Source organism: Schistocerca nitens, chromosome 8, assembly GCF_023898315.1.
Source record: "Schistocerca nitens isolate TAMUIC-IGC-003100 chromosome 8, iqSchNite1.1, whole genome shotgun sequence".
In the NCBI taxonomy this organism is placed as follows: Eukaryota; Metazoa; Arthropoda; class Insecta; order Orthoptera; family Acrididae; genus Schistocerca; species Schistocerca nitens.
The window spans coordinates 202,939,834-202,953,647 of record NC_064621.1 but is presented as its reverse complement, the minus strand read 5'-3'; the positions used below and the strand labels follow the sequence as shown (position 1 = coordinate 202,953,647).

At 42.7% G+C, this 13,814-nt stretch overlaps 1 protein-coding gene across 1 annotated transcript in view; it reads right to left on the bottom strand.

Annotated features, from left to right (window-relative positions):
* The window catches only part of LOC126199291 (insulin-like growth factor-binding protein complex acid labile subunit), a 600,038-nt gene that overhangs the window by 22,571 nt on the left and 563,653 nt on the right, over window positions 1-13,814 (bottom strand). The window contains exon 5 of the mRNA XM_049936114.1: window positions 1,568-1,729. Coding sequence (XP_049792071.1) covers window positions 1,568-1,729 — 162 coding nt within the window. The remainder of the gene's footprint in view (window positions 1-1,567; window positions 1,730-13,814) is intronic.

Below are 13,814 nucleotides of genomic sequence, written 5' to 3'. Positions count from 1 at the left end.
ATAACAGTGACTTGTTGAACTTGTAGATAGTGTACCACGACAAATACAGGCATGCATTATTGGGAGAGGTACTGGTGTCTACAATAATCTGGACCACTACCTCTGAAGGTCTCGTTGTATGGTGAAACAACAAGCATTGTGTGGTTTTCATGAGCAATAAAAAAGGCGGAAATGATGTTTATGTTGATCTCTATTCCAATTTTCTGTACATGTTCCGGAACTCTAGGAACCGAGGTGATGCAAAACTTTTTTTTGATGTGTGTATAATGCAGTTACGTTGATCCACGAATGTCTCACAGTAGTGCACCTACACATATTTTATTTTGCAGCTGCTCTTATGGGGTATCCTCCAAAACCTACGGGTCGGTCAGTTTTTAGCAAGGGGCAGTCCAGTTATAAATCGCCAACTCTGGATGAAGATAATGCTTTCATATTAATCACTTGAAGGTATTATTGGGTTCTTCTGCCGGTACTTGGTACACCAACTTCTTATTTATCAATAAAACCAGCAAAAAGTGAATGTTATGAAGAATAGTTAATATTCAGAGATATGACAGGAAAGCTCATTTGAAGTAAAAACCTTCATATGGACATATGCCCTATTCCGAATAATTTCCGAGAAAGAACGGATTTAATATACATTTCTTTTTGAGCTAGTGCCGCCCACGCACAGGGTGACAATTATTGAACTATGTGGAAATAAAACGTAAATTACTTACAATACGGCGTGTACACACTTTATTCAACACGTAAACGTCACTACCGATGTTATGACATGTTCGATATGCCTGCCATCGTTGGCGATGATATGGTGCAGACGAATAGCTAAATATCCATGAACCGCTGAAGTGTCGCTACATCGAAGCTGTCGGTGACCTCCCGAATGGCTGTTTTCAGTTCCTTAATGATTTTAGGGTTATTGCTGTACACATTGTCTTTAGTATAGGCCCACAAGAAGGAGGATATGACGGCCAATCGAGGCCCATGGGAGTGGTCTCTAGGTACCCCAGAGCTGGAATGCGGTCCCCAAAGAGCTCCTCCAGGACAATAAATACTCTCGTGCTTCGATGGTGTCAAGCTCCGTATTGCATGAACCACATCTTGTCGAAATCATGGTGACTTTGTCTAATGGTGATGAAATCATCTACTGAAACCTTCGCGTAGTTTTACACCAATGATAACAAGAAACGTAATTTCATTAACATTGATGACATCTCTTTGTTATGCCGAAAACGCATGACATTGCTGTCTCAGACATTTCGTTTACTATTACAGTAGGGTCAACTGGTCATTTAGTGCGGTGTATAATTTCCGCGTGCAGAAAACAAAATAAAGGGAAATTAGGCTTTCTTGGGGAGTTTCGCTGATGAAATCTTCTACCAGTCGAGTCGTGGCGTTTCGACGTTCGTCATCTTTGCCTGAAGATAACGAGTAGCAAACTCATCGAAACGTTGCGACAACAGTACGCCACGACTGGGCTGATAACGAGAGATTTCCCCAGCAAATAAGTTGCAAGTAAAGCGTCGGATAGTTTTGATATGCATGTGGCTGCGTGCAGGGCGCTTACCTTCTGCATGGGGTTGTTGGTGAGCAGCAGCAGGCGCACGCTGGAGGTCCCTGCGAACGCGTAGCCCTCGACGCGGGTGATGCGGTTGTGCGCCAGCAGGATGGCCGTCAGGTTCTGCAGGCCCGCGAACGCGAACTGCGCCACCGTCGTCAGAGGCGTGTGCTGCCACGTGGGACACAGAGAAGGAGAGGCACGTCCGTAAGTTCTCTGCCACCAGTCCCACATCTCCTGCCACAGGCTACGCTATGTTTCATTCTGATTAGGAAAGATTTTACCTCAAGATAGCCGTAAATAAGTGGTCAGGACACATATACTTAGCGGTGTGTAGCACCCCGTTTCACACTGATGTTGGCGAAGATGAGTCAAGCCATTGGCTCCGCAAGAAACTGTAACCACTGTGCAGTCATCCTAGTTTATGACTGCCCCAAAGGCGCTCACCACTCATGGAAATTTGTTGGACATGATTCCAAGTGCTGCCTGTCTTGCTCGAGGGCCATGTCAGACAACTTGTGAACGAGGAGACCACAAGCACCATCATTCCCAAATCAATATCCCCCACTGATGAATAAGTGCACCAGCTGCCAAAACAATCGTCTAGAGGCAATGATGATGATCACAACGATGATAACGTGTTGGCATGGACGCACAACAGCAATATTAGTGCCCATACTAAATAATTATGAAACTACAGTCATGCTCATAAATTAAGGATAATGCTGATACATGGTGAAACTACGCTCTGGTTGGCGGTTTGTGGGTTTAAATCACCTCGGGACATGACCATGCGGTGCATTTGACGAGCGGTCGTCGCACGGTGGCGCTGGCAGCAGTCCACATACGCAGAGGTGTGTTGGTGCATGTCAGAGTACGGTGCAGCGAGTAAGTATGCAGACATTTTCAGACGTGCTAATGGTGACTGTGTGTTGAAAATGGCTCAAAGAACACATATTGATGTTATGAGGGGTACAATACTAGGGTGACTGGAGGCTGATCAAATACAGCAAGTCGCAGCACGGGCCCTCCGTGTGCCATAAACTGTTATCTCAAGATTATGGTTCAAATGGCTCTGAACACTATGGGACATCTGAGGTCATTAGCCCCTAGAACTTACGACTACTTCAACCTAACTAACCTACGGACATCACACACATCCATTCCCGAGGCAGGATTAGAACCTGCGACCGTAGCGATCGCGCGGTTCCAGACTGAAGCACCTAGAACCGCTCGGCCACACCGGCCGGCTCAAGATTTTGGCAACGATTCCAGCAGACAGGAAACGTGTCCAAGTGCTACAGTACTGGACATCCACAGGGTACAACACCACAAAAACACCGATATCTCACCATCAGTGCCCGCAGACGACAGAGTTCTGCAGGTAGCCTTGCTCGGGATCTTACCGCAGCCACTGGAACAGTTGTCTCCAGACGCACAGTCTGCAGACGACTGAACAGACGTGATTTATTCGCCCAGAGACGTGCAAGGTGCATTCCACTGACCCCTAGTCACAGGAGAGCCCGTTAAGCCTGGCGTCAAGAACACAGTACATGGTCATTGGAACAGTGATCACAGGTTATCTTCACGGACGAGTCCAGGTATTGTCTGAACTGTGATTCTCGCCGGGTTTTCATCTGGCGTGGACTAGGAACCAGATGTCAACCCTTGAAAGGGACTTGTATGGAGGTCGTAGTTTGATGGTGTGGGGTGGGATTATGATTGGTGCACGTACGCCCCTGCATGTAACTGTAACAGATCAGGTGTATCGGGACGTCATTTTGCACCAGTATGTCAGCCTTTTCAGGGGTGCAGTGAATCCCACCTTCGTCCTGATGGATGATAACGCAGTCTCACCGAGCTGCCACCATGGAGGAGTAAATTGAAACAGAAGATACCCGGCGAATGGAGTGGCCTGCCTGTTCTCCAGACCTAAACCCCATCGATCACGTCTGGGATGCTCTCGGTCGACGTATCGCTGCACGTCTTCAGAAGCTCCGACAGGCACTGGAGCAAGAATGGGAGGCTATATCACAGCAGCTGCTCGACCACCTGATCCAGAGCATGCCAACCCGGCCTGTGTACGTGTGCATTGATCATATACCATATTGATGTCGGGGTACATGCGCAGCAAACAGTGGCGTTTTGTAGCAATTGTGTTTCGGGACAGTTTTCTCAACTTATCACCAATACCGTGGACTTACAGATCTATGTCTTGTGCGTTCCCTATGTGCCTATGCTATTAGTGCTAGTTTTGTGTAGTGCCACGTTGTGTGGCACCACATTCTGCAATTATCCTTCATTTATGAGCATGAGTGTTGTACGGATGAAAAGTTCGTGACACTTGTGCGGCGTGACACTTGTGAGGAGACGGAATGTGTTGACATTTATGTGGAGGCCAAGAAGCTTTAGGTAGCTTTCTGCTTCCACATTTCTTGGCTTCGCCGACTCTCCATCAAACAATCGATGTCCAATCTGATCTAGAACTTGGGCTATGCTGCAGATCGTCCTATTAGCACAACAAGGTATTCAGTGGCCGATCAGAGCTACTGCACCTCATCAGCGTGACCGGTATGAGGTTCTTTTGTATCCATAATCGGCTACTCCGACAGCAGCTTATTGTCCCTCACGGCTAGCCACTCCTCCCACAGGCGTGGATATCCGATCCAACAGCCAAGTGACAGACTGCGGAGGATTGGCACACTGTGTGACGTTATGTTTCCTGTAGATCTCCTTGCCTGTTAACTCTGCTTGTTCGGTTCCCCATATTCCTACATGTCCCTGGTACCAAAGAGAATGAACGTGCTGCCGCTCCCGCTCAGGAATAAGAAAAGGAAGAATGTGCAATATTCATATGTTTATTGGATGGGGTCCACCTTTACCAAACACAATTTTGTTTTGTATCCCACACATGTTTCACTGCAGTTGCTACATCTTCAGTGGGATTTTATTTTATGGCTGTTCAATATAAAGAATGTTCTTTACTGTTTGTATACATGTAAATGTTAGTTTTTAAATCTGCTTTACCGACGATCAACTTAATATGGTCATTCCATTTTAAATCACTCCTAATGCCTACTCCCAGATAATTTATGGAATTGACTCCTTCCAGTTGCTGACCTGCTATATTGTAGCCAAATGATAAGGGATCTCTAAATGATAAGGGATCTTACTCTGGTATCCTAGCAGGAGTCACCAGGCGAAGGGTAACGCGGACTTCCTGGGCAGGTACGACAGGTGAGCTCCTGCACTACCTTAGCACACCGTTCTACATCTTCCCACAGCGCAAATTAATTATGACCCCGATACGAGGCAACCGGTGACTCTTTAGTGCAACACCAGTACATCCCAGACAATCGAATTCCCAAGTGTACGGCAGCTTCAAACTTCTCATTACGAGGCCTGCTGAAAAGTAAACCTTCTGATTTTTTTTATGTGAAAACTCTTAAAGTTTTTCTGAAAAAAGTTATTAACATTCTTCATCTTTTTTGTTCCTGTCCACATGTTTGCACTCCTCTGCCGCTAATGGGCTCTGAATTGTAGCACGTAACATGGTGCAATATTCATATGTTTATTGGATGGGGTCCACCTTTACCAAACACAATTTTGTTTTGTATCCCACACATGTTTCACTGCAGTTGCTACATCTTCAGTGGGATTTTATTTTATGGCTGTTCAATATAAAGAATGTTCTTTACTGTTTGTATACATGTAAATGTTATTTTTTAAATCGTGATAACAGATATTTGAAGAAACACATAAAATTATGAATTCATACCTTTCTACCATATGATGTGGTTTTCCTGATGCATTATGTTTCTACAGTGGCTATTTTGAGTCACTGTTTGTCATCTGCAACCACATACACCCTAAAGTAGACAAATTATTCAAGCCAAAATTCCGATTTGAAAATTGTTATGTCTATGCCTCAAATTAATTAACTCTGCATGGTATGTGTGTATTTTTACGTTATGTTTCGCTTACGTTTTCTTGTTTCCCCATCTTCTTCACTGTGAAGCACTATATATTGAGCTGTCACTGTCACTGTTTCGTTGTTTACCAGTTGTAAAAACAAACATGGCGGACAGTGGGACAGTTGAAGGTGTAAAAACAAGAGGGCTGACAGTGGAAAAGTTGAAGGTGTTTGGCTCTGAGCACTATGGGACTCAACTGGCTGGCTCTGAGCACTATGGGACTCAACTGCTGTGGTCATCAGTCCCCTAGAACTTAGAACTACTTAAACCTAACTAACCTAAGGACATCACACACAGCCATGCCCGAGGCAGGATTCGAACCTGCGACCGTAGCAGTCGCACGGTTCCGGACTGCGCGCCTAGAACCGCGAGACCACCGCGGCCGGCTGGGACTCAACTGCTGAGGTCATTAGTCCCCTAGAACTTAGAACTAGTTAAACCTAACTAACCTAAGGACATCACAAACATCCATGCCCGAGGCAGGATTCGAACCTGCGACCGTAGCGGTCTTGCGGTTCCAGACTGCAGCGCCTTTAACCGCACGGCCACTTCGGCCGGCGTTGAAGGTGTTTCTGGCAGTTCTGAATCTTTCAGATGTGTCTGTGCATTTTGTGTGTGTGTGTGTGTGTGTGTGTGTGTGTGTGTGTGTGTGTATGTGAAAGAGAGAGAGAGAGAGAGAGAGAGACAGACACAGAGAGAGAGAGAGAGTAGGTTTAGAGTTTTTCATTATTATTATTATTATTATTACTTTTTTGTGTGAAAAGGAAAAGAGAGAGGGAGAGAGAGAGAGAGAGAGAGAGAGAGAGAGAGAGAGAGAGAGAGAGAGAGAGGGAGGGAGAGAGAGAGAGAGGGGGGGGGGAGTGTGTGAGAGTGAGAGTAGGTTTGAGTGTGTACGTGTGTGGGAAGGGAGGTGAGGAAGACCTCTATAGGTTGGTTGGTCTTATCTGATAATTCATTGAGGGCAGAGAACAGAGTTCCATTACAGAGAGCTATATATTCATTTAACAATTTCTTTTGCTAAAGGCGGACTCCATCCAAAAACATACGTATTGCTAAAGCAATCACGGGAAAAAAGAGCTTTAACCCCAAGATGACAATGTGCAATACGTTTTGCATTATTCTCTCCAATGAGTACATTTCTTGCAAGGTCAGGACGATAATTCAAAGGTCAGAGTAGATTATAAATTCTCACTCTAGAGTCTCCGCAGCTGCTGCAGTGCCTTAAGGGCTACGTGAAACTCTGCATTGTATATGGAACATCCTATGGGAAGTCGGTCTAACAACAAGTGTGATGTATTGTTGCATGTGATTTTCGACGTTTTCGTACACTATCTTCGCCATGCTTCTAATCTTACCCTGAGCCATCAAAAGAGATGATCTTCCCCAAAGGTTTGAGCGTCTAAAAGTAACCTTTGCTGTGCTCATATTAATCTCTGTCTTGGGACAGCAACGCTCGATATAGTATGTGCAAATACACGTTTCAATCTCAGCATGGCAACAATTACTGTCGGTTTGAACAATGTGAACTGTTTAGTAGGGCAGATGATTTTTACAGGTGTTTAATATAGTGATGGTCCAGGGTAACATGTGAGCGCACGCGTGCGATCTTTTGTGTGTGTGTGTATGTGTGTGTGTGTGTGTGTGTGTGTATTCATGAGAGCTTTTCCTTTTATTGGCCAACTGTAAATACAAATTGAAGTAGGAAGTCCCACAGATTTCGAAAATTTACAGCGAACAAGAAGCTGGTATCTAAACTGGTCCGAAAGCGTATAATTATGTGTCAGTCCCTTTCCGCATATATTAGATAGGTAGCAAGGTTAACACTTCCCATGACTGTCAGAGGACAGAAGAGGAGATTTAAGGCACTTGCCGTTTTCAAATAGTTTCTACGAACCACAGCAACACTGCTTACTGCGAAACCTTGTGAAATTGAAGGTACCTATTCCCACAAGAGTTTGGGTTCAATTGTACCATGAAGGTGCTGAACCGTAAAACCATTAATGAAACATACAGATAGCAACCTGTGTTTGTTAAATATGATGCACCGGCTGCGGTTACACAAACGCTAAGAGTCCGCAGTTCGTGGTCTAGTGACTAGAGCTGCTGCCTCCCGGGTTCGATTTCCAGCCGGGTTGGGGATTTTCTCTACCTGGGGACTGGGTGTTTGTGTTGTCCTCATCATTTCATGATCGTCATTCGTGACAGTGGCTATATTGGACTGTGTAAAAACTAGACTGCGAAAAATTGGGACTTTGTACGGGCGCTGATGACCTCGCAGTTGAGCGCCCCACAAACGAAACATCATCATCATCATCACAAACACTAAGTTTCAAGCGTGCACTCCCCAGTCTCTAGTGAGTTCTTTATTTTCCATTTCCTTTATTTTTGGTGTCACGTCAAGACTTTTTAGCTATAAGTATTATGCCTATGTTGATACCATTAAATACCATTAAATAATCTTACACATCGTTTAAACACTTTATATTGTCTTTACTCTCTGTATGTGTTTTTATATTTGTACCAATCTCTTAGCCATAAGATACATTAAACATTAAACCGAAGGCAAATAGTAACGAAATAAACATACTTTGATGTATGGCTACGAAGTCTTTCGCGACGTATTTCTTGAATAAAAATCTCTCGGTGTACATGCCGCGTCAATTCAGGATAAAACTCCAAGCTTTCGACCACTACCTCCATGGTCGTCGTCAGCGCTAAAACTGACTGTCGTGAACTAGCGAGGTATAACAGATAAAGTATTAGTACCCGAAAGTTTGGTCCAGTCCGCCACTGTCATACGTTGATGTAAATTATAGAAAGATGTATATGAAATTGAAATAACGCATTTTGAAAAAAAAAAAAAAAACAAGTCGTGTATCTGTCAAGTATCTGTGTATGGAAAACGGAGTTGAACGGTATTCGAAGCAGTTGAGTTCTGTAATGGCACGACTAATAGTAACACAATCATTACTGTGTGATCAGGAGTGAACGTTCAGGTGAGTAAAATACGAGGGTCACTCCAAAAGAAATGCACACAATTTTTGTAAAAATACAGTTTTCATTCTGCATGTGTGAAAGTTTTACAGTGTGTAAATACATCTTTCCCGCTTGTTTTCAAACTTAGTTCAACCTGCTCCCGTGAGTGGCGCCGTCACAGCATGTCTTCAAGGTCACTGCTACACTTGACGTTTGTCACAAGCAAATTGCTGTCATAGAATACAGTGGGAAACATCCGCAAGATGTTGAAAAAAGTGTATGGAGTTGCTTCTGTCGATCGCAGTACTGTTAGTCGGTGAGCAGCAGGTTACGTGATGAAAGCGGGCACAGGAATATTGAGGATTGTCCTCGCAGCGGCTGGTCTCGTACTGCACACACTCCAAACAATGTGCAGAGCATTAACGAATTGGTGACTGCTGACAGATGCATCGTAGTGAACGAATTGTCACGCTACGTTGGGATAGGGAAGGAAGTGTTTGCAGAATACTGAATGTGTTGGCATTAAAGAAGGTTTGTGCCAGGTGGGTTCCCAGCATGTTGACAGTGGCTCACAAGCTCAGATGGACAACACTGAAACACCCGTCTTACAGTCCTGACCTGGCTCCATGTGACTATCATCTCTTTGGGAAACTGAAAGACTCTCTTCGTGGAACAAGGTTTGAAGATGATGACTCCCTTGTGCACGCTGCCAACCAGTGGCTCCAACAGGTTGATCCAGAATTTTACCGTGCGGGTATACAGGCGCTGGTTCCAAGATGGCGTAAGGCAGTTGAGAGGGATGGAAATTATGTGGAGAAATGAAAATATTGTTCCTAAAGGATGTATCTACAGACAGTAGGCAGCCGAGCGGTTCTAGGCGCTACAGTCTCGAACCGCGCGACCGCTACGGTCGAAGGTTCGAATCCTGCCTCGGGCATGGATGTGTGTGACGTCCTTAGGTTGGTTAGGTTTAAGTAGCTTTAAGTTCTAGGGGAATGATGACCTCAGAAGTTAAGTCCTATAGTGCTCAGAGCCATTTTTACACACTGTAGAACTTTCAAACATGTAGAATAAAACATGGATTAAAAAAAAGTGTGCATTTCTTTTGGAGTGATCCTCGTAGTTACTGTTTGAACGTAAACAATCAGCCACACTGTTGACGGGATGTGGGGATGTAGAGTATAACAGATTAAGCATTAGTAACCGACAGTTTGGTCCAGTCCGCAACTGTCATTCCGGGAAACACAATAGAACGACGTTGTAAGATAGGGAAACGTTCTGTCTTTTTTGTTGCATATTTATATCTTAACTATTTTTCTTTTTGAGTGATTTTTCATATTTTTCGTCTTTTTATTTTTAATCTAGAAATAAAAGTTGTCAGTATTCAGTTACAAATTGTTCTTTATCTGTATGGAAATTACGAGTAATTAAGTTTATTATTACTTACAAGAAATAAGTCGATGGATGGGGATTCAATCAATGAAAGGAAATCCGTTCAGAAAATCTGAACAGCAATGTAATGAATATCTGTGGCAAATTTAAATTTGTACGAGCAATGATGACCGAAGACTTCCTACTTAAGATGTCAACCTCATTCTGCCAAAGGCCCTATGAAATAGGGCGGAAGAGCGGACAGAGCTTCTGAGTACTGCCACTAAACGCGGAAGAATGAGCAACAACCAACGGCATGAGGATGTTAAAGGCAATGGAAACCACTGCATTAAAAACACTTTATGTGTATCCACAAAATATGTGTCATGTAATTGAAAAAGTGTTGTGAGGACCTCTGCACTGGGGAGAGCTTCTGGACTAGACCCCTTTCGGATAACCGGGACAGAAAGCCAAGGGGAAGAAAAAAATTGAATAACCAACAAAGGGATAATGTTCTACAAGTCGGGGCGCGGAATGTCAGAAGTTAGAACGTGGTAAGGAATCTGGAAATCTGAAAAGGGAAGTGCTAAGGCTCAATCTACATATAGTCAGGTCAGTGAAGTGGAATGGAAAGAAGACAAGAATTTCTGGTCACATGAGTGTAGAGTATATCAACAACAGTACAAAATGGTATGATGGGAGTATGATTCCTCATGAATAAGAAGGTAGGGCAGAGAGTGAGATACTTTGAGCATTTCAATTATAGAGGTTCTCATCAGAATCGACAGCAAACCAAAACCGACAGCAATAATTCAGGTACACATGCCGACGTCGCAGGCTGAAGATGAAGAGAATGGGTGAAGGGAGATGAAAATATAATAATCATGGGGGGATTTGAAGGCGGTTGTAGGGGAAGAAGAAAGGGTTACGGGAGAATATGGGCTTAGCAGTAATAATAAGAGAGCAGAAAGAGTAATTGAATTTTGCGATTACTGCAGCTATTAAAAACGAATAATCTGTTCAAGAATCACAAGAGGAGGAGGTAGACGTGGAAAAGATAGGGATATACGGGAAGATTTCAGTTAGATTACGTCATAGTCAGGCAGAGATTCCGAAACCTTATACTGGATTGTAAAACTACTCAGGTGCATATACAGACTCAGAACACAATTAAGTGGTGATGAAAAGTAGGCTGAAGTTTAAGAGACGAGTTAGGAAGAGTCAAAGTGCAAAGAAGTAGGATAAGGAAGTACTGAGGAATGAAGATGTACGCTTGAAGTTCTCTGAGGTATAAATACTGCGATAAGGAAAATATAGTGGACAGTTTAGCTGAACAGGAATAGACATCTCTGAAAAGGTCAACCACAGGAGTTGGAAAGAAAAACATAGTTATAAAGAAGGTAAACGCGAAGAAATCATGGATTACATTAGAAATTCTTCAGCGGATCGATAACAGAGGGAAATGCAAGGAACTTAAGGGGATATGTCTCATGTAAAATGTGAAGAAATCAACGATGAAATTATCGTCGGGAAATTATAAGAGAGGGTGGTAACATTGAAAGTGCAATAACAATTCCTCTGTTCAATGCCGAGTAGAGGGCTGTTAGGAGGAAAGAGTAAACTGAAGGCCTCTCTGAGGAGGAATGCTTTCTGATGACGTGATAGAAGAACAAAGAGGATTCGATACGGAAGAGAAAAGGTTACCAGTAGTAGAACAAGAATTTAATAGAGCTTTGGAAGACTGAAGATCGAATAAGACAGAATGGATAGATAACGTTACATTAGAATTTATAAAATCATTGGGGGAAATGACAACAAAACGACTATTTATGTTGGTGTGTTGAATGTATGAGTCTGGGTATATATCATCTGTCTTTCTAAAAAACACCATCCACACAACTTCGAAGATTGCAAGAACCGACAAGTGCGAGAATTATTGCAATCAGGTTAATAGCTTATGCATCCAAATTGCTGATGAGACTAATAAATAGAAGAATGGAACATTAAATTGTGGATTTGTTAGATGACAATTGGTTTGGCTTTAGGAAAAGTAAAGGCACCAGAGGCAGTCCTTCAGTTGCGGCTTATAATGGAAGCAAGACTAAAGAAAAATTAAGATACGTTCATAGGATTTGTAGTCGTGGAATTTGTGTTTGACACTGTCAAATGGTGCAAGGTGTTCGAAATTCTAAGAGAGAAAGGAATAAGCCATAGGGAAAAGCGGGTAAACACAATATGTACAAGAGCCAAGAGCGAAATATAACAGGGGAAGATCAAGAACGAAGTGCTCCGATTAAAAATGGTGTAAGGCAGGGCTGTAATCTTTCACCACTATTGTTCAATCTCTACAATGAGAAAGCAATGATGGAATTAAATGAATGATGACATTGTTGTCCTCAGTGAAAGTGAAGAAGAATTGCAGGATCTGCTGAATGGAATGAATGAATGAGTACAGAACATGGATTGAGAGTAAACCGAAGCAAGATGACAATAGTGAGAAGTAGGAGAAATGAGAGCAGCGAGGAGACCAGTATTGGCGTTTACGAAATTCTGCTACCTAGGTAACAAAATAACCAATGACGGACGGAGCAAGGATATAAAAAGCAGTCTAACATTGGCAGAAAGGGCATTCCTGGCCACCAGAAGTCTACTACTATCAAACATAGGCTTTAACTTGAGAAAGAAATTTCTCAGAACGTACGTTTGTAGCACAGCACTGTGTAACAGTGAAACATGGGCTGTGGGAAAACCGGAAAAGAAGAGAATCAAAGCACTTGAGATGTGGTGCATTAGAATAATATTGAATATTAAGTGGACTGATAAGGTTTGCAGAGAGTAAGTTCTCTGAGAATCAGCTAGGAAAACACTGACAAAAAGAAGGAGCTGGATGATAGTATATCTGTTAAGACATCGTGGAATAACTTCCATGCTAGTAGAAGGAGCTGTAGAGGGTAAAACATTTAGAAGAAGACAGAGATTAGAATATATCCAGCAAATGAGAACGTAGGTTGTAAGTGCTACTCTTAGATGAAGAGATTGGCACAGGAGAGGAATTCGGGTCACATCAAACCACTCAGAAGAAAAAAAAAGAACAAAAGAGAAAGAAACCAGACTGAACTTCGATCTCCTGTTTCTCGCGAGTAGGCGTCCTAAGCAGTTATGTCTTCTCACAATCCCAGCAGCACAAAACGAAACAATCGACATTGTTAACATAACTATGTAGAAATAATTAAAAAGAAAAGCGCCCGGTTTGGCTCAGGAGGCATGCTCCTATGGCCTAATTGTTCATCTGTGAGTAATAAGCGATAGAAATATTAATGAATGAAATACTGTCCACGTAAATCACAAAACGGAGCTTGAAAGAGAAGTCAGTGCTGGAAGAAGAATTTTAGGCTTTAAGAAGGGTGTATTTCATTAAAACAGTTAGTAAAAACGTATCATAAAAATGTATCATGGCCTTCAACGAAGAACGCTTTATAGATTAATTTGATTATGTTATATAACGTATAAAAAGTTGGAAGGAGACTGTGCACGCTAAGAGGAAACGTTCCTTAAAAACTGTTCATAACGGTGAGGTAGCCAAAGAAGGCATTTTGGTGAAAATACGCTGGGCTTAAAGTGAAAAAAAAAAAATAGTTGCGGTGCCCACTCGTGAGAAGCATTCTGGTCTTTCCAAAATTCATGTACCACGAGTATTCATTATAAAATTTTGATGACGTTAAGGAAATATTTATATATTAGAACTCATATAATTACTAGAATGAAATACCAGGTGCTGAAAATATTTCAGATATAGTGTTCTGGCGCTAAAGCCGTCACTTAGAGCCGCATTATGCTGCCTATATCGACCAAGTTGGCGCAGCGGATAAAATATTGAACTACCATTCCAAAAATTATGCCAAAATAATGCAGGAAGCTCTGGATTTGACTTCTAG